Genomic DNA, 26,085 nt, shown 5'->3' with positions numbered 1-26,085 from the left:
TTGCAGCCTATGTAAAAAGATCACTTTTTAAGCATGCCAGATGTGCTCCTTCCATCCCCTCCCATCTCCTTCAAAATCCGATTAAGGCTTATTCCCTGGTAGATTTGAGAGCATTCAAGTCCTCCATATCTGATTTTCTAGATTTGACTTTCTATTAGCCCCAATCCAGACTGTCCATCCCATGCATGCCTCACCCATGCCCAACCTCTCTTCTTTGTCCCCTGAGTCCTCCTCCTGGAAAGTCATTCTCTCCATTCCCTCCTCTATTCAAATTCGATCCATCCTTTAAGGTCCAACTCAAAACCCAGTTCCTTCCTGTGGCTACCCCTGCCCACTCCTGTCCGCAGTTACTGCTTCCTTCCAGTTTCCTCTGCTGATGATAATGATAGTGGGCACAGAGAGCCACCTGTCTGAGGAGCTGGTCAATGTCTGTCCGCACACCTGCTTCTGCCGTCTTCACCTTGCACCTGAGGGCAGAGTTGGTATCTTCTACATCCTCCTGAATGACACAGCATAGTGTCATCATGTCACAGTGATGTGTAGCAGGACCAGACTTGTGTTCCAATCCTAATCTGTCACTTTCCCACTGGTTGTAGGGCCTTAGCAGGTGACCCGACCTCTTTCCAAGTCTCCCTCAGCTGAAAAACAGGGGTGATAGTGGCCACAGAGAGCTGTTGTGGGGATTAAATGATAATGTAGTGCAAATGGCTTTGCACAGTCCCTAGCACCCATCTACATTCAATAAAAGGTAGAGATAATTTTAGTCCCTGGCACCCTGCAGTCCCAATATTACTTATGCAGCCCTGTTCATTTGCATAGCCAAACAGTAATTCCATGGACTGTGATATTTTACTATAGGTATATCTGCTTTCAAAACAGTTCTCTTTTTCCAACTTTCCATTTTTATAAATCACACCACTCTTCCAAGGCTCCAAGATTCAAATGTTGGCAGTGGACTCAGCTTTTCCTGCTCTTTCATGGGCCAAACCTGTTGGCACTTAACCATGGGCTGTCTCTAACTGTTCTATCTTGACTTCCCATTGGGACTATAAATGCTTTAAGAACAGGAACTTGCTTATACTGCCTTGGTATCTATTACACTGGCAAAGAGCAGGGACTCAATATATATTTGTATTCTGACAAGATGCTATCAATGAATTAATTTACAGAGGCAGGTATAAAGGAGAAACTAGGAGAATTTGAAACAAGGATAAGATATTCTGTGATTATGTTTTATTCTTTCCCCTTCTCTACTCCCTGAATTCCTCCTATTCATTCCTTTCTTTTTAGAATGATTTTATTTTTAAAGTAATCTCTCCATCCCATGTGGGGCTAGAACCTACAACCCTGAGATCAAGAACCCTTCCCATTGAGCCAGCCGGGCACCACACACACACACCTACTTATTCCTTAAGGCCCAAATCAATGTCTTCCTGAGATCTGCCATAAGAATTATTTCCTTGGGATCCCTAGGTGGCTCAGCAGTTTAGCGCCTGTCTTCGGCCCAGGGCATGATCCTGGAGTCCCGGGATCAAGTCCCACATCGGGCTCCCTGCATGGAGCTTGCTTCTCCCTCTGCCTGTGTCTCTGCCTCTCTCTGTGTCTCTCATGAATAAATAATAAAAAAAGAATTATTTCCTTTCTTTCTTTACTTATATTACATATTTAATAATATAGAGTTTTTACCAATTTTTTAATTTAATATTTAATTGAAAAAAATGAAAATAATACAGAAAGATACAAAGTGAAGATGAAATTTTTTTCTTGTATTCCCTCTTGCCAAAGGTAACAACTGGAAACACTTTGTGGAGTAGCCCTCCAGATCTTTTCCTGTTGCATTAAGAATTAATATCCTATCCTAAGACAGAATATGAAAATAATCTTTTAAAAATAATTGTGTTTCGGGCGCCTGGGTGACTCAGTCAGTTAAGCATCCAACTCTTGATTTTGGCTCAGATCATGATCTCAGGCTAATTGGATTGGGCCACATTGGGCTCCATGCTCAGTGGGGAGTCTGCTCAAGATTCTCTCCCTCCCTCTGCCCCTCTCCCCCTTAAATAAATACATAAATCTTTAAAATAATTATGTTTCTCTAAGATTTTGTATGCCCCTCTAAATGGCCACTTTATAGGCCACATGGGAGGGAGCTTAAAATAAATTCAGCTTGTGAAATAAAACAGTAAATGTCTCATTTGTCCCCAGCACTTTGACAATTCTATTTCAGAGCACCTAGCACACTCCTCCCAGCTAACTTATACACTGGGGCAGCAGCTGACATCCATTTTGATATTCCCAATACCTAATTTGCACGTAGTAAGTACAAATAAACATTTAGTGGAAGAATGACTGAACTTTCATCTCCCATCCTTCTTAATACGTTTTTTGGCTTGCTTTGTTTTATTATTTTTAAGATTTTGTTTATTTATTCATGAGAGACAGAGAGAGAGAGGCAGAGACAGAGACAGAGGCAGAGGGAGAAGCAGGCTCCTTTCAGGGACCCCGATGTGGGACTCAATCCCAGATCCCAGGATCATGCCCTGAGCCGAAGGCAGATGCTCAACCGCTGAGCCACCCAGGCATCCCTATTTTTTTTTTTAATAATAAGCAGATTTACTTTGAAAATTTTGCATCTCACCCTTGAACGATTGATCCATCAGAGTCTCAGCAGGAAATGAAAACAGTTTCAGATGGTTCCAGAAACGTTAATGAAGGGACTATTCATGAAATGTGGGTACAGTTGAAGGAAACAAAAAGAGAGGTCGAAGTAACCAGAAGCTGGCAACAGCAGCAAGTTATTATCATGCTTGGTCCAAAAGATAAGGGGAAGGAAATGGGAGTTTTGTGAACCCGGTGAGGTCCTGAGCTATGGAAGAGGGGCTGCTGACAGGAGCTGTTGCTTGGAAGAAAAGCAGTCACTGCCAGAAAATAAGAATATCCAGCACAGAGCAGAGGAAGACCCCAAATTCTCTCTCCTCCTGCACACCAGTCTCTTGCCAGTACCTCCCATTGGTAGAACCCAAGTGAGCAATGAGTCCAGGTGATACAGTCCATGGAGCTTAGCTTCCTGGGCCATAGGACAAACAAAGGCAGAGAATAGATCAGGGTGGGCTACACAGGAGAGGCACCAAATCCATCAGTTAACAACCACCCTGTGGTCAAGTGAAGTCACCTCGGTTATTCCTCCATCTAGAACCTAAATTGTAAAGGTACCACCACCAGTGTTTTTCATGCCAGATAGTAAGGAAGTGGGGGAGAAGGAGAAACAATCAATGAATAGAAGATACTCAGAGTAGCTACAGATCCTACCTCAGCAGGTAGCCGGGAGGCTAAGTGGTACTCATGGGTGCCTCCTTCTGTCATCCATTCCATGTTGCTTACTTCTGCAAGCATATTGGCTGGAGGGGATTCTTTGCTTGGTGGGATGACCTAAACCTCCCTTTCCACAGGATTCAAGCCGTTAGCATTCCCATCTTTACTACTTTGCTACAATTTTACATTGATGGAAGTACTAGGAGGTACCCTAGTGAATCCACTGGGAACGGACAGGGTTCTCCTTGCCCCTGTTGATAGCAGCAACCTAATTTTCATTTGATAATCAGGATCAGTCACCCTAGCCAATATTGTAAACCTCCTTTCTTTCTTTTCTTTTCTTTTAAGATTTTATCTATTTATTTGAGAGACAGAGTGAGTGAGAGAGAGAGAGCATACATGAGTAGGGGCAGAGGGAGAGGGAGAAGCAGACTCCCCTGCTGAGTAGGGAGCTTGACATGGGGCTTGATCTCAGGACCCTGGGATCATGACCTGAGCCAAAGACAGGCTCTTAACCAACTGAGCCACCCAGACTCCCCTGTAAACCTCTTTTCTTCCATTGGCTGAATAGCATGAGGAGCCCTAAATGACCAGGGAAAAGTCTCAGCTTCCAATATAATGGAACCAGGTTAATGTCTGTGTTCCCTGATGGAAGCATTCTTTGGGAAAGAGCCTCCAAACTCACTGAACCCAAAGTTGCAGGGACAAAAAATAAAAAAATTCTATGGATGAGTTATTAAGTATAAATAAGTGAAAGCTCACTCTCACTTCCATTCTGGACCTTTGGATTCTGGCCATGAAGAAGATAGCACCGTATATTAGTTGCTCGTTTAAGGCATGAACCACTTCCTTTGAAATCATCCTAACTTTGCAGGTTGCTGTCTTCTAGATGGCATTCCCAGAAATCACCTGGGTGTGATTTACTAAACTATTTCTATGCCATCCAGAATTTGTCTTAAGGTGTGATATTTGTCTTAAGGTGTGAATTGGAAGTTTTTGCTTGTGTCTTCCCATCTCTCAATGAAAGGGATATTTTGGTTATTTGGGAAGACCTTGTATTTTCATCACTAAAACAAACAAAACCAAGAAAATAAACACTTTTGTTCTACAATGATCTTTTTAGATTCCACAGGCAGACCCAACTTGGCTTCTGCCATGCTATTCAATGCCTAATCTCAACTCTTGTTTTCTCACCCCATCTACTAGAGAACAAGTCATCTATATCAGCCATTTTCACAGAGATGTTTTACTTTCATTTTTTAAAATTATTTGAGAGAGAGCACACGTGCGTGCACAAGTCAGGGAGGGGCAGAGGTGGGGGCGGGAGAAGCAGACTCCCCACTGAGTATGGAGCCCAACCAGGGGACATTGACCTGAGTCAAAGTTAGACACTTAACCAACTGAGCCATCCAGGTACCCCCACAGAGATGTTTTAGATCTCTTATTATAAACCATTTCTGGGGATCCCTGGGTGGCGCAGTGGTTTGGCGCCTGCCTTTGGCCCAGGGCGCGATCCTGAAGACCCAGGATCGAATCCCACGTCGGGCTCCCGGTGCATGGAACCTGCTTCTCCTTCTGCCTGTGTCTCTGCCTCTCTCTCTCTCTCTGTGTGACTATCATAAATAAAAATAAAAATTAAAAAAAAAAACATTTCTGGGGCACCTAGGTAGCTCAGTCAGTTGGATGTCTCTCTTCTGCTTGGGTCATTATCCCGGGGTCCTGGGATTGAGCCCTGAGAGTCGGGCTCCCTGTTCATCAGGGAGCCCCGCTTTTCCCTCTCCAGCTCCCTCTGCTTATGCACTCTCTAATAAAATATTTTTTTTTAATTTTTATTTATTTATGATAGTCACAGAGAGAGAGAGAGAGAGGCAGAGACACAGGCAGAGGGAGAAGCAGGCTCCATGCACCGGGAGCCTGATGTGGGATTCGATCCTGGGTCTCCAGGATCGCGCCCTGGGCCAAAGGCAGGCGCCAAACCGCTGCGCCACCCAGGGATCCCTAATAAAATATTTTTTAAAAGAAGAACCATTGCTAATGACAAGCTGGTAATTCTGTGACATTCATAAAGAATGATATGCTCTGTAACACATCAAGAAAGTGTCAAGTGGGCCCAGTGTTGAAGTAAAAAAAAAGAGAGAGAGATAATGACCCCTAGTGCTTCCTGTTTCATATTTTGATCTGATAAACTGAAAAGCAGTTTGGGATGAAAGGAGAGTCTGATTTGCTCAAAATTGTAGGAGAAAGACTTTCATTATAATAATCATTTTCATACATTTAAATAAATATCTATTTCTTAGAGCCAATCTCTATACCGAGTTGTAGTCTGAGAGCTTGGACTCCAAAATTGGACAATCCCAAGTTCCAAACTTTAACTCACCACTTTTGTGATCTGTACAAGTTATTTAAACTCTGAGGCTCAGTTTCTTCCTCCCTGAGCATAACTATAGTCCTTTCTCTTAGTCTTAAAGGCTTACACAGAACCTGACATATATTAAATCCTTTTTTTAAAAAAAGTAATTGTGATTTGCAGTAGTAATATACTAGACATTATAGGTGTTGGGCTCTAAGGCGAATGAAAGATTTTTGAAGTCTCTGCAACAGGGAGACTTACCAACAGGAAAAGACTCCAACTTTAGTTTCCTTTAGACTGTTTTTTTAGAGGGTTAGTCATTCTTCCTCCCTCGTCCTGCTCTCCCCTGCCAAAGACTTGATAAACTTTAAGAAAGCAAGCACAATTACTTACCATGAGCTTATCATAGAAACTTAATATTATAATAGTTTTAAATTAAAATTAAAACTAAAAAAAATAATAGTTGAAAACTAATTTGCTTAGGTTAACTTAATGATGCAAAGAAATTCCGTTGTTTTTTTTTTTTAAGATTTATTTATTTATTCATGAGAGACAGAGACTGAGAGTGAGGCAGAGACATAGGCAGAGGGAGAAGCAGGCTCCTCACAGGGAGCCTGATGCAGAACTCGATCCAGGATCCCAGGATAACGACCTGAGCTGAAGGCAGGTGCCCAACTGCTGAGCCACCCAGGCATCCCAGAAATTCTGTTGTTATGGGTTGTTAATATCTTGTCTATAAATGTTTGTGTTCATAAATATCTCAAACGATTGTATTGATACCATCATATAATTACTGAATTCAATATAATCATGCCTGGGGCACCTGGCTGGCTCAGTCAGTGGAGCATGCCACTCTTGATCTCAGGGGTCATGAGTTCAAGTCCCACATTGGGTGTTGAGATTGCCTAAATAAATACTTTAAAAAAAAAGAAGTATCCAATATAATTATGCCCAATTTTATAGAACTAGAGGACAAAATTTACCTATTTATATCACTTATTATTTATATTTATTTATATCACTTTATTATTATTACCAATTTATATAGGGGTTTGTGGTTATATCCTTGTAATTAAATCCCTAAATTGGTCCCACTTGCAATGTATTGCTTAAAAATTTGGGTTGAGTCTAACTGCCTGGGTTCAAATCCCTGGTAACCTGGAGAAAGTGATATAACCTTCCTGTGCTTGTACTTTTTCAACCATAGTGTAAGAATAACAGCACCAGCTTCATAGGACTGTTGTGAGAATTATATAAATTGAACACATGGAGATGTTGACTATTATTGGTTTTCTGTGATTCCAAGTTCCTAGTAAGGACTGAATCGTGGAGAGAAGTAGGACCAGCTTCTCCTATCAAAAAAGATTTGACTGGCGCTTGCGTGGTACAGTTGGTTGAGCATCTGACTCTTGGTTTCAGCTCAGGTCTCCTCCCACTCGTGCTCATATTCTCTCGTTCTCTCTGTCTCTCTCAAATAAATACATAAATCTTTAAAAGAAAAAAGGTGGGGTGGTTAAGTCGGTTAAGTATCTGCCTTTAGCTCAGGTCATGATCCCAGAGTCTCTAGATAGAGCCCTGTGTTGGAGGGCAGGAGTGTTTGTGTGTGTATGGGGGGCGGAGGGTGTTCCTGCACAGCAGGGAGTCTGCTTCTCCCTCTGCCCCTCACCCTGTTCGTGCTCTCTCTCGCTCTCTCAAATAAATAAAATCGGTTTAAAAAAAAAAAAAAGTATCTGAAAAGTCCTAAGTGCTCTAGTGATCTTGCCTCAGGAAAAAATCTGACCCCACAGGTAGTGAACCATTATCCAAAGAAATGCAGACTAACTATGCCAGTCAGGAATCCATTTTTCTTTTTAAAGATTTTATTTATTTATTCATAGAGACACAACACAGTTAGAGAGAGAGGCAGAGACACAGGCAGAGGGAGAAGCAGGCTCCATGCAGGGAGCCCGGTCTCCAGGATCACACCCTGGGCTGCAGGCGGTGCTAAACCGCTGCGCCACTGGGGCTGCCCCAGTCAGGAATCCATTTTAAGCACAACCACCCTAGAGGTTAGGGACAAACCTAGCAAGTCACCTTATTGGAGCATAGAATCAACTGACTGGTCCTATCCTTCAACTAATAGAATTTTTCAGGAATCTATAAGAAAGATTAAAGCAGGGGCACCTGGGTGGTTCAGTTGGTTAAGTGTCTGCCTTCAGCTCAGGTCATGATCTGGGAGTCCTGGGATCCACCCTGCATTGGGCTCTTTCCCTCTTCCTCTGCCTGCTGCACCACCTGCTTGTGCTCACTCTCTTTCTCTCTCTCTGTCAAATAAATAAATAAAATCTTAAAAAAAGAAAAGAAAAGAAAAGAAAAAAGCTTAAACCAGGGGCGCCTGGCAGGCTCAGTTGGTAGTGTGTGACTCTTGATCTTAGGGTTGTGAGTTCAAGCCCATTGGGCGCAGACCCTACTTAAAACAAAACAAAACAAAACAACAACAACAAAAAAAACAGGCCCCAAGCCACTGTCCCCCTGGGCTGTGGCCTCATGGATGGTAGGATCTAAGTTGTCTCAAGCAGTTTCCCAAGTAGGGTCTTTTCCATTACTCAGAGAGTAGTGATTTTTCCCTCCACAGCCACTTCTCATCTAGCTAGGGGAAAACAGAGGTGTTCATCCAGGATGCTTTGTGCTTTTCGACACTAGGTATAATATCAGGTTCAAAGTTACAGCTCAATAGATTATTATTAAAACTAATCCAAGGAGATTAGGGAGAGGCAGTTGAGAGTTGGGCAGGCCCCTGAACTATGTCATTCTGTGCTGAAAAACCTTTCCCACACAAATTCAAAAAGCTTATATTTAAAAATAAAAGCAGACAACTTAAGACTGATTTCTTTAACAGAAGACATATGTCTAAGACCTGGCCATGCTGTACTCTCTGCGGGTCCTCAAACTCACTAAGTTCTCACTCCCCTCTAAGCCTCTCAGTGCCTGGGATGACCTTCCTCAGCCCTTCACCGAGCTGATTTGATTCCTGAGGTCCTTCGAGTTCACCTTAAATGACACCTCCTCCAAGAAGCATTCCTTAACCTCTCAGACAAAGGACCCCCCTCTGTGTTATCATGGCACCTTGTACTTACCCCATTCTAGCATTTACTGATAGACAATCCCCAGTTTTCTTGTCTGTCCTGCACTGTCGTCAGCAACTTGAGGACAGAAACTTACATCTTATTCACCAATATATCCCTATAGCATCTAGCACAGTTCCTGGCATATAGCAGATGCACGAAAAATATTTGTTGAATATTTTACTGTAACAGCTTCCTAATTGGTCTTTCTTTGTACTTCTGTTCTCTCCCATCCTGCACATCACTTTTCCACAAAAGTCAGGAAAAGGGGATCCCTGGGTGGCTCAGCGGTTTAGTGCCTGCCTTCGGCCCGGGAAGTGATCCTGGAGTCCTGGGATCGAGTCCGACATCGGGCTCCTTGCGTGGAGCCTGCTTCTCCCTCTGCCTGTGTCTCTGCTTCTCTCTCTCTCTCTCTCATAAATGAATAAATAAAATCTTTTTAAAAAGTCAGAAAAAACTTGGTGCCACAGCCCTCATGGTTATATAGGATTCTGAACCCACCACCTCACCCATCTCACTTCTATGGCTAATCCCCATGCTCACTTTATTCTCCAGCCAAATGGCCTTCTTCTGTTTCTAGAATTCAATCAGTTCCCATCTCAAAGCCCCTGCACTTGCTGTTCCTTTTTTCCAGAATCTCCTTCCTTCAGCATTTGCCATGGCCAGCTTCTTCCCCCTCATCAGGACCCTCTCAGAGACCTTCCCCACCTAAAGTATCCAACCCCACCCCTTCTTGGTCACTCTATCAAAGTATCTGGTTTCATTTTCTTTTCTTTTTTTTGGGGGGGGGTCTTTTTTTAAAAAAAGATTTTATTCATTTATTCATGAGAGACTGAGAGAGAGAGAGGCAGAGACACAGGCAGAGGGAGAGGCAGGCTCCATGCAGGATGCTCAATGTGGAACTTGATCCTGGGTCTCCAGGATCACACCCTGGGCTGAAGGTGGCGCTAAACCGCTGAGCCACCCGGGCTGCCCCATGGCGGAGGGGGTGGGGCGGGGGTTGTTTTCAAGTAATACCTACACTCAATGTAGGGCTCAAACTTACGACCCCAAGATCAGGAGTCACATGCTCCGCTGAATAAGCTAGCCAGGCACCCCTGGTTTCATTATCTTCCTGAAACTTATTCTGACCTTGTTTATTTGGTAATTATCTGCCTCTCCACTTTACAAAGTACCACAAAAGCTGGGACCTGCCTATCTTGTTCACCACTTCCCTCAATGCCCAGAACAATGCTTAGCATCTATTAGGTAGGTATTTAATAAATATTTATTGAATGGATGAATGCATGCATACATAAATGAAACAAGTGCTGTCCTTGAAGGAGTTGCTTTGGGTGGGTGTGTCTACCCTTGTTCTGACAGTCATCATCGCTCAAAAGTATTTGGGGATGTCATCTTTTAGAATTGATTTCACGATCACTTTAAAGGTTACTCAAGAAAATCAGATTCACTACTTTGTCATCACACCTTTTTCTTTAAAAAATATTTCTCCTGGGTGGCTCTGTCAGTTGAGCGTCTGCTTTCAGCTTAGGTCATGATCTCTGGGTCCTGGGATGGAGCCCCACATCAGGCTCTCTGCTCAGCGGGGAGCCGGCTTCTCCCACTCCCTCTGTGATCTCTCTCATTCTCTCTCAAATAAATAAATAAAATCTTTTTGGGCAGCCCTGGTGGCTCAGTGGGTTTAGCGCCACCTTCAGTCCAGGGTGTGATCCTGGGGACCCGGGATCGAGTCCCATATCAGGCTCCCTGCATGGAGCCTGCTTCTCCCTCTGCCTGTGTCTCTGCATCTCTCTCTCTCTCTGTGTGTCTCTAAAAATAAATAAAATGTTTAAAAAATAAATAAAATCTTTAAAAAAAATCCTCCCCAACTTGATATCTTTTCTTTTCTTTTTTTAAAGCAAGCTCCATGCCCAGCACGGGGCTTGAACTCATGACCATGAAATCAAGAGTTGCCTGCTCTACTGATTGAGCCAGCCAGGTGCCCGTAACTTGATTTCTGGCTTATTCACTAACTTTGGCTCTGAATTATTTACTTCAACTTCAAGAATAAAAACTTGTCACCTTTGATAACAGTCTGAAGAATGGACTTTAGGCTCTGAAGACAATTTTGAAAAGAGGAATTCAAAACCTCTCATTTCAATGTGTAAGTTCTGAACTGTTGTGTTGATTTCAGATGAGATCGCGGGTGTTCAGGGTCGTATGGCCGTAGACAGTTGTTGATTTCAAACGATGCCCTTATTTTATAGTGAAACTCTTTATACTGGGACAATAGTATTTTCACCCCCTGGATTTGTTTTTCATTTTAGTTATTTTTGAAACAGTTCCATTTTAAAGATTTATTTATTGTTTGAGAAAGAGAGCAAGCATGCACGCATAAATGTGGGGGCAAGGGGACAGAGAGAGAGAGAGAGAATCTCAAGCAGACTCCCCACTGAATGCAGAGCCCTTGTCAGGGCTCAAACACATACCCTGAGATCAAGACCTGAGCCGAAATCAAGAGTTGGATACTCAATCAATTGAGCCACCCAAGCCCCCTAAAACAGTTCCATTTTAAAGAATTTATTTCTAGAAAAAAATCCAATGGTTTTTAGATTCACAGGAAACCTAGGGTCTAAATAATATGCTTCCTTCTCTTCTATAAAAGTCACTCCAACCCAATACTTCATTATTCCTTAAATATTCTCACCATTCCTTCCTGTTCTTTCTTCTGACTAGAATGGATCTTCCATGCTTCAACCCAAGCCCTAGCAACACTGTAAGCTTCTTTTCAGGCCCAACTCAAATGATTGGCTTCCAGATGTTAGACTCCTGTCAGAATTAATTCCTTCATCCTCTGATCTCCCAAACCACCACCTGGATGTAAGCTCTGAGTCAGAGGCGTATCTGTCTTCTTCAAAATTATATCTCAGCACCAAGCATGGTGTCTAGCAAATGGCAGGTGCTCAAAATATATCTATTGAATGAACAACTGCTTCTCTATTCTATTATCCAGCATGTAATATTTAGTTATTTATCTTTCTCCCCCACAAGACTATCAATTTCTTCAACAGTAAGAACTATAGTCTTATTCATCTTTTACCTCTCTGTGACATGGACAGGGCATAGGTGAGCCCAGAAGTTAGCATTTATCTTGCTAAAATTCCAAGATTTCCATTAATTTACACTCAGATCAGCTAGGATCAAAGTAGATTTCCTGGTTTGTTTTTATCTTCTCTTTACTTTAGTCCAATAAAAGCTGCCGATGGCGGAAGAGAGTCTCTAGGTTCTGAAGCTTCTTTCCCTCCCCCATCCCAAGCCTAGGCCAGACTGACTGGGTCCAGATGTAATGTCCCTTAGATCTAGGGGTCTCCAGCTCCTACATGAACTTCATTCTCTTCTTTGGTTCCTCAGTTCCACGGCCCTTCCCCACCTGCTCCAACCAATGGTTCCCTCTAGAAAAGGGTCACTAACTCAAATGCTTGAGTCTGGTTGGTAGTAAAAATGTCTAGGGAGTTAGAGGCAGTTCCCTCTAAAGGCAGAAACTAATTATTCCTTGAAGGAATATGAACCCAGGGTTCCTAGAACGTCTGATGTTTCAAGAAAACTAGAAATCCAGAAATTATTTTTATTTTTTTCATAAATTATTTTTAAATGTGAACTCTCCCAATGTTTAAGTACCAGCAACTATTTCATTTTTAAAAATTAGGCAAGCCAATTAAAACATATGCACGCACAAAAAAACAAAAACAGGGGCAGCCCCAGTGGCCCAGCGGTTTAGCGCCACCTGCAGCCCCGGGTGTGATCCTGGAGACCCGGGATCGAGTTCCATGTCAGCTCCCTGCATGGAGCCTGCTTCTCTCTCTGCCTGTGTCTCTGCCTCTCTTTCGCTCTCTCTGAATAAATAAATAAATAAATCTTTAAAAAAAAAAACATATGCACAGGGCAAAGCTGGCCTGTGACCACTGGTTTCCTTTTCTTTTTCTTTTTTAAATTTTTATTTATTTATGATAGTCACACACAGAGAGAGAGAGAGGCAGAGCCACAGGGAGAGGGAGAAGCAGGCTCCATGCACCGGGAGCCCGACGTGGGATTCGATCCCGGGTCTCCAGGATCGTGCCCTGGGCCAAAGGCAGGCGCCAAACCGCTGCGCCACCCAGGGATCCCCTGGTTTCCTTTTCTACTCTAGATCTGTGACTGTGTCACCTCACTGCTCCCCAAGGGCATCCTATTTCCTTACTTGAGCTTTGAAACACAGACTACCTCCTGAGCCTCATCTCCTGCCATTCTCCAGCACACTTCCCCTCCTCTAATCTAAGTCATATGACATGACTTGTCAAACCAGGGACCCATACAATGTTTTGTAATGTTTAAATGTAATTTTTATTTATTTTATTTATTTATTCATGAGAGACATACACAGAGAGAGAGAAAGGCACAGACACAGGCAGAGGAAGAAGCAGGCTCCATTCCATGCAAGGAGCCTGACATGGGACTCGATCCCGGGTCTCCAGGACCACACCAGGGACTGAAGGTGGCGCTAAGCCACTGAGCCACCGGGCTGCCCTAATGTAATGTTTTAATGCCTCTGCATGTGCTATTCCTATTTCTATTCATTGAGCCAACAAATCTTTGTTGAGCAGACAGTCCAGCCCTGCACTCTGCTGGGTGCTAAGACATAACCCTAAACACCACTGGCAAAGTTCCTGACCTCCTGGGGCTTACATTCAAGTGGCAGAAGCAGATGTTACTCAAACAATAATGCAAAGTAAATTTAAAATGTGATAGGTTTTAAAATAAGCCATAAGAACATATAACAAGAATTAACCTGACCTGCTTTGGGGATCTGGGAAAGATTCCCTAAAGAAGTGACATTTTGGGGCCACCTGGTTGGCTCAGTCAGTGGAGCACGTGACTCTTGATCTTGGGGTTGTGAGTTTGAGCCCCACAGTGGGTGTAGAGATTACTTAAAAATAAACTCTTTTTAAAAAGTGACATTTTAATACATCTGAAATTACAGTGACAGTATCTAAGGAAAATACGTGGTGGGGAAGGGAGGGGTAAAGTGATCAGAATTTTAGGGTAGGGAACCAGAAAGTGTGCAGTTTGGAGGAGGCAGGAATCTGCCTTCTTTGAGGAACTGAAAAAGGCCAGTGCTGCTAAGTACAGGAACTGAGGAGAAAGACCTGAGTTGAGGCAAGAAGGCCAGGCGGGGCTTACCATGTGAGCAGGGTGAGTCAGGCATCTTCAGGGTTCTGGTCTTTAATCCTGAGGGCAATGGGAAGTCAGTGAAAAGGTTTTATGAGGGATACGTGCGAGAGATAGAGAGGAGAGAGCAGGAGAGGCAGAGAGACAGTGACAGGAACAGAGACAGACACAGAGAAACAGGCAGGCAGGCATACATGATCAAATCTGCATTTTGAAAATATGCTGGCTTTTGGGTAGAGAATAGAGAAAGGATGCAGTAGTAGGAATAGAAGTAGGGGACCAGTCCAGGGATGGCAGAAGTTCAAGTGAGGCATTATAGCACCTCTGATGGAGGCAGAGGCTGTGGAGATAGGGAAACATTCATGGGATTTGCAATATTTATGCAGTAAACAATAGGATTTAGGCATGGATTGTATAGTTGGCAGTGAGGCAGTGGAGAGCAGTTAAAGAGGACTCCCAGACTTCCAGCTGTCCAATGAGTTAGGGGTGCTCTTCCCTAAGACAGGGGACACTGGAGGAGGAGCAGGTTGGTGGTGAAGGTAATGGAGAGAATGGGAGTTTAATTATTTTGCAGATATTTACTTGGTCAGCATACATTTATTGAATGTATGAAGCTGCTCTGTTCCAGCCTCTGTCTGTGTATACAAAGACAGAAGTGTTTCCTGCCCATGAGCTGCTCACCATCCAGTTGGGGAGACAAACAGAAAAGATGATTATAATCCAAATATCATGTAGGCCTCCTAAGCCTGTGGACAGAAACAAAATCACATGAACACTAATTCATCATCCCGAGTTCCAGTTGTTGGCCCTGCAAAGTCCCCTTTGAGTATTTTTGGGACACTTCTAGGGACTTTTGACAAGTGGCTGTCAGACAAAGCAGTAGGTTGTCACTGGCCACACCAACCCTGCTCTGATCCCCACTGTCCCTACCAAAGGCACCTTCTGTGAGAATGCAAAAAGCACCCTGGGACTAGAATGAGGCAAGCAAGGAGCATAGCCTTGAGAAGGAATCCCTCCTTAAATGTTGCTTGCCCTGATGCTCTCGAGGTGCTGGAGAGGCCTGGGTCCTGAAAAAGGAGCTTCTTCCAAGCTCTGAGCTCTGTTACATCATCTGGGCCATGAAGCAGTGCTGCTAAGGGCTGCAGTTGGAATGCTTCTGGGGACACATGGAGTTAGAGGAGTCTCTGACACAGCTAAACATGGGTATAAAGAGGGGTGCAATTGGCTATCTAGATTTGGAACTCAGAAGTTTGGGCTAGAGATCTACATTCCCGAGCCATGAACATGGAAAATGGAGAATAGGCACAGGAACCACACTCTGCTGAACAACCAATATTCATTCATTCATTCATTCATTCATTCATTCATTCATAACAACCAATATTTAAATGGCCTGCCCCCACTCCACCTGGCAACTTCCCAAAGATCCAACTTCCTTAATTCATGTCCCTGGTTGGTCAGTCACTCTTTCCTGTGCATTCCTACGGCTCTTTGTAGTCCTCTACTATAACACTTTTCACTCTACATGGTTAACTCTTAGCTTGTATATTTGTCTCCTTCACTCAGCAGTGAGCTCCTTGAGGGTATGGACTCTTTTTTTTTAAGATTTTATTTATTCATGAGAGACACACACACACAGAGGCAGAGACACAGGCAGAGGGAGAAGCACGACATGTAGGGAGCCCAACATGGGACTCGGTCCCGGGTCTCCAGGATCAGGCCCTGGGCTGAAGGCAGCAGCAGTAAACCACTGAGCCACCTGGGCTGCCCCAGGTATGGACTCTTATTCAATGTTCAATCTCATGCCATTTTCATCTACTACATTGGCAAAGACTAAAATTATGGGAAGATGATGCCCAGAATTAATGCGGAGAAGAGAGAAAAGAATGCGGCCTCCCCGGCTGCATGGCACTGTCTTTTTATATCATTTCTAGAATTAACCTATAGATATATGGATACTAGTGCACAAAGATGTTGTTCAATGATGCTCATTGCATTATGATTTGCCATACTAAAAAGGTGGAATGACCCTTACACATTTCCAAATATAAGCACCAGACCTAGTTGATGGAATGCTAGGCAGCCATGAAAAATGAAGTAGATGTATATTTACTGAGAAGAAAAAATGGCCAGAATATTTCTTTAAAAACAAGTCCGAAACTGTTCATACTGAATGCTGCAATTTTTTTAAAAAGATAGATTTGCATATAGATGTATTAAAATGTCTAGAAAGCTACACAAGTAACCATTGAATAAGGGCCTTTGGAGAAGGGTAGTCAAGTGAATGGGCAAGGTTTGGGGTGTATTTTACTTTTCACTTTATGCCTATCTTATGATTGGATTTTTTCTTTTCTTTTTTTTTTAAGATTTTATTTATTCATGAGAGACACGGAGAGAGAAGCAGAGACATAGGCAGAGGGAGAAACAGGCTTGCTGCAGGGAGCCCAATGCAGTACTCGATCCCAGAACTCCAGGATCATGGCCCGAGCCAGAAGCAGACTCAACCACTGAGCCACCCAGGTGTCCCTGGTTGGATTTTTCTTAAAACTAGAAATATATGTATATATACATATATCTATATGATTTTATTTTTAAGTGACCTCCATACCCAACATGGGTCTCGAACTCAAAACCTCGAGATCAAGAGTCACATGCCCTACTGACTGAGCCAACCAGGCTCCCCAGAAGTATATATTTTTATAGAAAACAAATTTAGAAAAAATTTAAGACATCAAATCTTGATCTCCCTTTCTCCTTCTCCACCCTCCACATATTTAGCACCAAGAAGATGTTTAAGCTTGAACAGATGAATTACACTCTTGGAAGAGAAAGTCTCCTGTTCAGATCTGGAGCCCTTCTTCTCCCAGGAACTGGCTGCAAAGCAGGAGAGGTAGACAGGGCTTGTGGATCTCCATTGGTAGAGATCACACAGATCAGGCAGCTAGACAAATTTCTACCTTTCCCAGTCCATCCATTAGGGACTCACATGAAAGTGAAAATCTGTAATAAGGTACTCAAAAAAAAATGCGTGTAGTAATAATAACAATGGTCACTATCACCTCTCAAGCACCTACTAATTACCATCCCTGGTGCCGAGTGCTTTAATCCTCATAGCCCGGAGGTAGGTATTGTTTCAACTCCTGATTTTATCAAAGAAGAGGAAGGAGAGGCTGAGTAAGGGTAAGTAATGTGCTCAAGCATCCAGCAGGTAAGAAGCAGCCAACTCCATCTGAATAACTATGCTCTCAATTGCTCCTACTACACCATAGTAACTGGATTATAGGAGGAAACAGGGTAAAAGTGTATTTGAAAAACTCTCCTTCCAAATTAATCTAGTTATAAGTCAGTGAAAGTGATACAGATTAGAGAGCAGGCCTTTGAGATCCACAACCGAGATGAAGCACCTCAAACTCTTCATTGGGCACTAGATGGCAGGATGATAATTTTTCTTTTGCTTCTAAATTCTGTCAGGAGGTTTACATTGGTATTTGTTCACACAAATTCTGCAAAGTAGATGTCATTACCAGTTACCTCCACTTTAGAAAGGAGGAAACTAAGGCTCTGACAGGCCGTGCTTTTTGCTAATGACACACAGCGAAGACAAGGCATTGTCGTGTTTGAATCTGTCTAGTAATACTCCAAAGTCAGTCTTTTCACAAGGCTTTATACTGTTAATACCTTTAGTCAAACCTGGAGAACCAGGTGATATCATGGTTAACACAAAATGAGCTCCAGACCTCTGGGCTTTCAGGACAGGAATTACTCTTCTAACCTCCAGGGAACTCCCTTCAGCCCCTGGACTGGCCCCGGCCCACCTCCACCCCAACTGAAGGCTGCTGCATCCCTTACTTGTTAAGTACAGGACAACGTCACAACCTGTTGCCTCAGAGATTACCTTTTGTCTCATCAGGAAGAACTCAAATCTCCCTTCAACCCCACTCTTTTCAAATAAGTAAAGGTTTGGCAGCCATCCGGAAAGACTGGTGATTCTAGTCTAGAAACCCACAGATACCATTACCCAGCTCCTTCTCAGACACTTCTTTATCAAAGTTTTATTAGCCTCAGCTCAAGGTACCTCCATCTGGACATCTCATTATAGAGCAAGGACACTTCAGCCATTTGTAATACCACTCCCACCCAAACAGGATTTTCAAGGACAGCAGCAGGAATGAGTTGCAAGAGAGCTATAAAATCCACCTTGCCCCCTTTTCCCCTCCTCCATGCATTTGCTCTCTCAACCTACCTATTTCTTCATAGTCTGCAATTGGATTACTTCCAGTCCTTAAACGCATCTCTGACATTCTCATTTTGAATGTTCATTTATTCACACTTCCCCTTGCCTGGAACTCATTCTCCCCTGGCCAAAATCTATCTCCTGCCTTGAAATTCAATGGCACTTAATAGTCACCTATCTTTTGGCACTGGTCACTTTACATTTTTCATTACAATTACTCAAAAACAGTTTTCTCCTACTTATAAACTACCTAATGCTACTTCAAAGTCAAGTACTAACAGTAATATATTACTGTTGTATATACATAACAGTAATATATAATAAACGTGATAGTTTATGGAGATATTTGTTCTCATTTCTGTGGGTAATCCCCCCCACCCCCAGATGGTAGCCAGACCTTAAATCTTCCCTAGTTTGAAGGCTTCTAAGTTTCAGAGCCAACAATTAAGTTTCCAGCCACACAAAAGACAATGTCCAGAAATGGTTTTGAAAAGCATGGGCTTACTAGGGGAACTGATCCAAAAGGAAAAGGGAGTGCTTTGGATGGGGGAAACACAAATCTGTGGAGGGAAAGAAAGGTTAGGGAAAGCACCAGGTTTCTGAGAATTCTGGAAGTAGAGACCTGGGCTCATTTGCATATAGCACCCCCAAGATGAGGAGACTGTTGTGGGAGACTGTCCACTATATGCCCTGGCCTGGAGAGCAGTGGTAATGCTCTTTCTGAGCAAGTCTGGAATGATCCATTGTGAAGAGTCCAACAGCGGCAGGGGGATTAACACTCGCATCAGTAGAAGGAGCCATCCTAGTGGTATAAGTAACCATCACGGATTAAGGACCTGACCTCTTCCTCACTTTTTTTGCGGAAGAAAACACTAAAGTCAGCAGAAAGCAGCACTGTATAAGGAGCTAAAATGCTTCGTCTTCGTCTTTTAAGACGACTTCTCAGACCAACAATGGCTCACCTTTTAGAGCCTACTATATTGGAAATCATGGGATAGGACTTCTGAGGTTCCTGCTCCTATCGGGCGCCCTTTTCCTCGCTAGACTTCAGGCCTCCAATCTAAACCTTCCCTCTTCGTTCGAGTCCCTGGCCCGTCCTTCCTCAGTTTCTCCCTGCAAGCGTCCCTTCCCCAACTCCACCTCGCATCCCCGAAGCAGACTCTTTCAGTCGTCCCTTCTTCTCTCCTAGTTCCCCCGAGTCCTGTACCTCCCCTCCCCCCCCCCCCCCCGGTTCAGGCAGTCGCTCTCCTCTCTTCCGACCCAGACCGCCCTCCAGCGACCCCCCGCGCCGGACTCTGTTCCTTTCTACACTTCAGGGACCCCCTCTACCCACCCCATATCCACCCCACTTCACTCCCACCCGGAACCCCACTGGGCGCAGCCCCCCTCCGCCGCTCAGCCGTTGGCGGGGGCGTGGCCCCGCGAGTAACAGGTCTCCCGCCCCACACTCCGCGGGCCCGCGCGCAGACAAAGACATTCCACAGCCCCCGCCCCTTCGCGCACCCGGCCAGAGGGGGAGGAGACACGTGTCCCGCTAGCGCCGAGTCACGTGGAAGAGAAAACGAACGAAGCCCGCGGCCACTCGCGCACGCGCACAAGACTCTGGCCTGGCGGGCTCGGAGGGAAAAGGGGAGCGGGGAGGCGACTTCTTCGGGCTCCGCGGCGGTGCGCAGGCGCCGTGGCCCGACTGGAGACTTTGTTCTCCGCGGAGAGACCCAAGGGCGGTGCCGGTGGCTGGCTGCGCACGCGCGCCGCCTCATTTCCGGTGCTCTCTTTCGCTGGGTCGCTCGGGTCGGCTTCGGTCGCTGTCGCTCCCGCTCTCCCACCCCCGCCAACCGCCGCTCGGGCCTCTGCCGCTGCCGCGTCGCTTCCTCGATCCCTCGATCGCACATCCGCCCCGATGCAGCGCCGGGACGACCCCGCCGCGCGCATGAGCCGGTCCTCGGGCCGCAGCGGCTCCATGGACCCCTCGGGTGCCCACCCCTCCGTGCGTCAGGCGCCGTCTCGGCAGCCGCCGCTGCCTCACCGGTCGCGGGGAGGCGGAGGGGGATCCCGGGGGGGCGCCCGGGCCTCGCCCGCCACGCAGCCACCACCGCTGCTGCCGCCCTCGGCCACGGGCCCCGACGCGACGGTGGGCGGTCCGGCGCCGACCCCGCTGCTGCCCCCCTCAGCCACTGCCTCCGTCAAGATGGAGCCGGAGAACAAGTACCTGCCCGAACTCATGGCCGAGAAGGACTCGCTCGACCCGTCCTTCACTCACGCCATGCAGCTACTGACGGCAGGTAAGCGGGCCTCCCCGGTCCCTCTGGGTCGTCTGGCCCCCCGGGGGCATGGGTAGCGGTGGCTTTGTTCCGCCTGCCTTCCGCCCCCTCGGGGCCGAGGCCATCGTGAACTCCCCTCCTCTCCTCCTCATCCCGGGAGCCTGGATTCCACGCTCCCATCCCGGCCCTCGGTGCGAGGGAGAATTCTGAGGCTGCGGTGGAGGCCCAGAGGGGACTTGGTGATCTCTTAGCGCAAAGGTCTTGATGGATAGCGCTGCGCTCCCCGCCCCTTTGCCGACCCTTCCCCCTCCCACCTTTTGCAGCTGCCCTGCGCTCTGAGTATTCAGATCCTTCCAGAAGCGAACCTTTTATCTCCCCCTACCCCCAAAGGGAAAGCCTTCTTCATTGCAGGTGGCGGTAGACGCCTCTACTGAGGGTGTAGGGGGTGAAGACAGCCGGAGCGGGGAGGGACCGTGGGAGGGAGGGCCGGGGTGAAATGGGGTGAGGCTGGAGTGCCCTGTCCAGCGCGCCGCGTTCTCTGGGGCCGGGTCGGACTTAGCGGTAACAGGAGCTTAAGTTGCTCGGAGGCAGGAGCAACCTGTGGGAATCGGATCTTGAGGCTTTCCGAACCAGACTTCCGACTTGGGCCGATAAAATGATCATTGCTATGGACCCCTTTATTTTATAAGGTGGTGTTCATCATAAGGGTAAGAATAGCCCTAGAGACAGTGAAATGGAATCGGAGTAGGTAAAGGTTGGTTTGCAGGACATTCCTCACTCAATAAGATGGACAAAAATTGAGGGAAGTTGCAAGATGCTTGTACCTGAAAGGCTTGGTCTTCCTGTTTTATTTCTTTTTGCTTCAATAGTGAAATAGATTCTGAAAAGTAGTCTTTGTTCTGTGCCAGTAGACTAACGCTCCTTTCCTGCCCTAACTGGCTAATCACCTAGTCTAAAGCCGTCTGTTTTGCCCCCACTTACAGTTTAAACGTTGTTTTAATAAGTTATTTCTTATATGACCTGAATTTTATAAGCAAGTAAAAAGTTGCAACCTTCAACTCTAAATGAGTAGTTGGACTCTTTGGCAAGGTTGATATAATGGACTGATCGATATTTCGTTTCCCTCCCCTTTGTTCTCTATCTCCTTACATTGGTAAGGGGTCTTCGTTTTTTTAAAGCAATAAACAAATCTCGCTGTGGTAAAAAAATAAGAACATTTGGATAAATCGCTTACATTTTCAATTGGGTGTTTTGCTGTTCTGTAACACAGTCAGATTGTTTGAAACATTACTGTTCATTGTGTTCTTCTGGCAGTCGTTTTGAAGGCCAGGATGTTTTTTTTAATCTTTATATTTTTCATGTTGTCTTGCAATATAGCAAACACCAGGTGTTTGAAAGCAACTACATGCAGACTTAAGAATGTCAAGCTAAATGCTAAAGGTTGACTTGGTAGTCTAATTTTTATTTCCTTTAATCTTTAAGCAGTCCAGGTTAAATGAGTGAGAATAACAAACTTTAGAACTTAAAGGTGTTGGCTTGGGTTTGAAATTCTGACCCTTAATTAAACTTCTTGGGAAGTTTTCTGAACCTCGGTAACCTTATCTGGAAAATGGGATGATGAGAGAATTAAGTGTCATGTAAAAGCACTGGCGCCATTCCCTTTGGCCATAATAATAAAGATAATAATTTGTCACCACAGTTTTCTAATAGTTGTAAATCCGTGGTACTGAGTAAAGTATGAAAACAAGGTATTTTTTGCCTTTCTGACCACACCAAGTGCCTAGTACAGTGTTTTCTTTTAAGTAAAAGGTGATTTTTTAGGATAACCATCAAAAACTGTTGATCCTTGAGGACACCTGGGTGGCTCAGTGATTGAGCATCTGCCTTTGGCTCAGGTTGTGATCCCAGGGTCCTGCAATGGAGTCCCACATCAGGCTCCCCACAGGGAGCCTGCTTTTCCTTCTGCCTATGTTTCTGTCTCTCTCTGTGTTTCTCATGAATAAATAAGTAAAATCTTAAAAAAAAACAAAACTGTTGATCCTAAAAAGTTATTTACAGGGGTGCCTGACTGGCTCAGTCGGTAGAGCATGTGATTTTTGATCTTGGGGTTGTATGTAAGTTGGAGCCCACCTTGGATGTAAAGATTACTGAAAAAAAAATCTTTTTTAGAAAAGTTACTTAAAATTTTCACTGTTCTCTCACTGCTTAAATTCTGTTACAAGAGAGTATTTAATATTTTTTAACTTGGGTTTTGTTTTTTTTTTTAATTTTAATCAAGTTATTTTCTTTTCTTTTTTTTTTGTTTTAGATTATTTATTTATTCATAGAGACAGAGAGAGAGAGAGAGAGAGGCAGAGGGAGAAGTGGGCTTCATGCAGGGAGCCCGACATGGGACTCGATTCCAGGTCTCCAGATCACGCCCTGGGCCGCAGGCGGCGCTAAACCCGCTGCGCCACTGGGGCTGCCCTTAACTTGGGTTTTTTGATGTCTTTTTTTTTATAATGAATTGAATTAAAAAATATTTTTATTTATTTATTCATGAGATACACGAGAGAGGCAGAGACATAAAGGGAGAAGCAGACTCCTCGCAGAGAGCTCGATGCAGGACTCGATCCCTAGACTGGGATCACACCCTGAGCTGAAAGCAGATGCTCAACCACCGAGCTACCCAGGCATCCCTAAACTGAATTTTTCATTGGAGAATTGGAGTTGAAGTAATGCTGGCTCATTGAGAGAGCAGACTTGGGGTATATGTTAAGTCTTGATATACATTGGACCTGGCTTTTAACATATTTTTTAATGATCTGGAAAAGGGATTGTAGTGAAGTCAACCCACTGTGAGGAAGTGAGACACTGAGAAGACAGAATAGTAGTATTTAAACTCTAATAAGGATATGTGTAAGAAAAACATAGTTAATACTTACTGTGCCAGGCACTGGACTGAGCACTTTTAAGTCATATATTTAGTCTTTGTGACAATATTATGAGAACGTTATTCTTATCCTCATTTTTACAAGATACCCAGAGATTAATTTGTCTACAGTAACAAATTTAGAAAATCAGCATAACTAGGATTTGAAGTCAGTCTGAGCCTGGATCCATATACCTAACCTTCTTCACCCACCCCACCCCCTACTATATAACTATATATAGTAACCTGCAACAAATTGTACCTTAAAATATTTTGTACTACTTGGACAAAATATTACAATTTATTAGAATGCATTGGAGTGCTAGCTAACAGGGCAGTAAAGATGATAATGCCAAAAGAAGAAGGAAACCCAAAGAGCAGAGCCTAGCTCTTGGAACTGACTCTCCTCAGGTACCTCTGCTCATTTCCAAAGAGAAGCCTCAAGACCCAGGCCACTCCTCCCTAGCCTTTTTTTTTTTTTTTTTTAAGATTTTATTTTTAAGTAATCTCTCTACCCAACGTGGGGCTCAAATTTAAAATCCTGAGATCAGGGCAGCCCGGGTGGCTCAGCAGTGTAGCACTGCCTTCAGCCCAGGGCCTGATCCTTGAGACCCTGAATCGAGTCCCACGTCAGGCTCCCCTCATGGAGCCTGCTTCTCCCTCTGCCTGTGTCTCTGCCTCTCTCTCTCTCTCTCTCACTCTCTCTCTCCTGAATAAATAAAATCTTAAAAAAAAAAAAAATCCTGCGATCAGGAGTGGTATGTTCTATTGACTGAGCCAGCCAGATGTCCCCCAGCTTTACTTTATTTTGTACTTAATCAGCATCTGATATACAATATATTGTAGTTATGTGTGTATTTGTTAACCACTCCTTCACAGCTAGAATGTCAGCTCTACCAGAGCAGGAATCTTTGTTTTTGTTCACTGCTATATCTCCTATTCTTGAAGAGTGCTGCCCAGAATGGACTCTTACTAAATATTTGATGAATGAATATTCATCTTCATTGCATGATGGAAAAATATCAACACCGTTCTGAAAGACTTACATATTGAATATAGACTTCTGTGTTAGCCAAATTGTTACTCAGTTATGATGACAATTAAATGCATTTGCAGACATGCAAGGACTCAGAGTACACATGCTTGTTTTCTGAAACAAAAAATAATTTATCTTGTGTTACATATTTATGTAATAAACATAAAATTCTTGTATGTGTATCAGCGTTTTTCTACTTTGTACAGTTAGGAAAATATAAGTTTGTAAATGTTTCAGGAGTAAGTAAACATTTTGAAGAGATTAACAATCCCCAGAAGATCTTGAAAATATACCTAGAAATCCATCTTTCAAAACACTCAGTAGACTTTTAAAGACAGTCTATTGAAATTTCAGAATACTTAATTCCTTTATTTCATTCACAATATGCTCTAAAAGTATATCTATTTCTTTTTTTTTTTATTTTTATTTATTTATGATAGTCACAGAGAGAGAGAGAGAGAGAGAGAGAGAGGCAGAGACACAGGCAGAGGGAGAAGCAGGCTCCATGCACTGGGAGCCTGACGTGGGATTCAATCCGGGGTCTCCAGGATCGCGCCCTGGGCCAAAGGCAGGCGCCAAACCGCTGCGCCACCCAGGGATCCCAAAAGTATATCTATTTCATTTCATCACAGAGCTAGCAAAACCTATTAAATTCAGAAAGTGGAATTAGTTGCAAAGAACTCTAAACCAAATATAGATATAGTAGGATAAGCAGGCAGAGATTATCACTATTTGGAGCAATATTTTTGTTTACATAGGAAAGTGATCAGTGATGCAGCTGATTACAAGATAGAGATGTACAAATCAGTAGGTTTCTGATACATGAGCAGTAGCCAATTAGAAAAGAATTGACAAAATCATTTTTAGAATAGTATCAAAAAAAAAGTGTCTCTTAAGGGATCGAATCCCACATCGGGCTCCTGGTGCATGGAGCCTGCTTCTCCCTCTGCCTGTGTCTCTGCCTCTCTCTCTCTCTCTCTCTCTCTGTGACTATCATAAATAAATAAATAAAAAGTCTCTTGGAATAGTATCAAAAATTAAAAATTTTTAAAAAATAATATCAGTTGTCTTGGGGTAAGCAATAAAAATCAGTTCAAAAATGTATGTGAAGGAACACCTGGATGGCTCAGTGGTTGAACATCTGCCTTTGGCTCAGGTTGTGATCCCCCCTGGGATGGAGTCCTATATCAGGTTCCCCGCAGAGAGACTGCTTTTCCAAACTCCGCCTATGTCTCTCATGAATAAATAAAATATATATTTTTAAAAGTACATGAATAATAACATTAAATAATATTTAACCTTGTGTAGAGCATGTTAACATGTGCCATGAAGTATGCTACTTACTCATTCAGTCTTCCTGGCCTTTATAGGAGGGAGAATTTTTTTTTATCTCCGTTTAACAGATAAAGAATTGGAATATTGTGATCATATTGTCAACTTTATTTTTTTTTGTTTTTGTTTTTTTTTATATTGTCAACTTTAAAATTTTATTGAAGGTGATAAAGATCTGAATGAAAAGAGAAATATGCCATGTCCTGGGGAAGTTGTGGGGTTGAGGGGACTAGCATTATAAAGATGACAGGACTTTTATTTTTATTTATTTGTTTATTTGTTTGTTTATTTATTTATTTATTTTAAAGATTTTATTTCTTTATAGACAGAGAGAGAGAGAGGCAGAGACACCAGCAGAGGGAGA

The 26,085-nt window shown here is 43.8% G+C and overlaps 1 protein-coding gene and 1 long non-coding RNA gene across 7 annotated transcripts in view; one reads left to right on the top strand and one right to left on the bottom strand.

Annotated features, from left to right (window-relative positions):
• LOC112660512 (uncharacterized) overlaps nucleotides 1–19,381 on the bottom strand; it is a 54,088-nt gene extending 34,707 nt beyond the window's left edge. For all 3 annotated transcript variants that reach the window (XR_003136992.3, XR_003136991.3, XR_004813874.2), the window contains exon 1: nucleotides 18,191–19,381. This is a non-coding gene — a long non-coding RNA (uncharacterized LOC112660512). The remainder of the gene's footprint in view (nucleotides 1–18,190) is intronic.
• Nucleotides 19,382–19,917: 536 nt separating this feature from the next.
• The window catches only part of KHDRBS1 (KH RNA binding domain containing, signal transduction associated 1), a 39,464-nt gene continuing 33,296 nt past the window's right edge, over nucleotides 19,918–26,085 (top strand). For all 4 annotated transcript variants that reach the window (XR_003136524.3, XR_007407786.1, XR_007407787.1 and 1 more), the window contains exon 1: nucleotides 19,918–20,463. Coding sequence is in view for 1 of the 4 variants with exons in the window: in XM_025446976.3 (XP_025302761.1) it covers nucleotides 20,082–20,463 (382 nt within the window). In the remaining 3 variants the exon portion in view is untranslated. The remainder of the gene's footprint in view (nucleotides 20,464–26,085) is intronic.

Source organism: Canis lupus, chromosome 2 (genome assembly GCF_003254725.2).
Source record: "Canis lupus dingo isolate Sandy chromosome 2, ASM325472v2, whole genome shotgun sequence".
Classification (NCBI taxonomy): Eukaryota; Metazoa; Chordata; class Mammalia; order Carnivora; family Canidae; genus Canis; species Canis lupus.
This window is presented reverse-complemented; position numbering and strand designations above follow the sequence as displayed.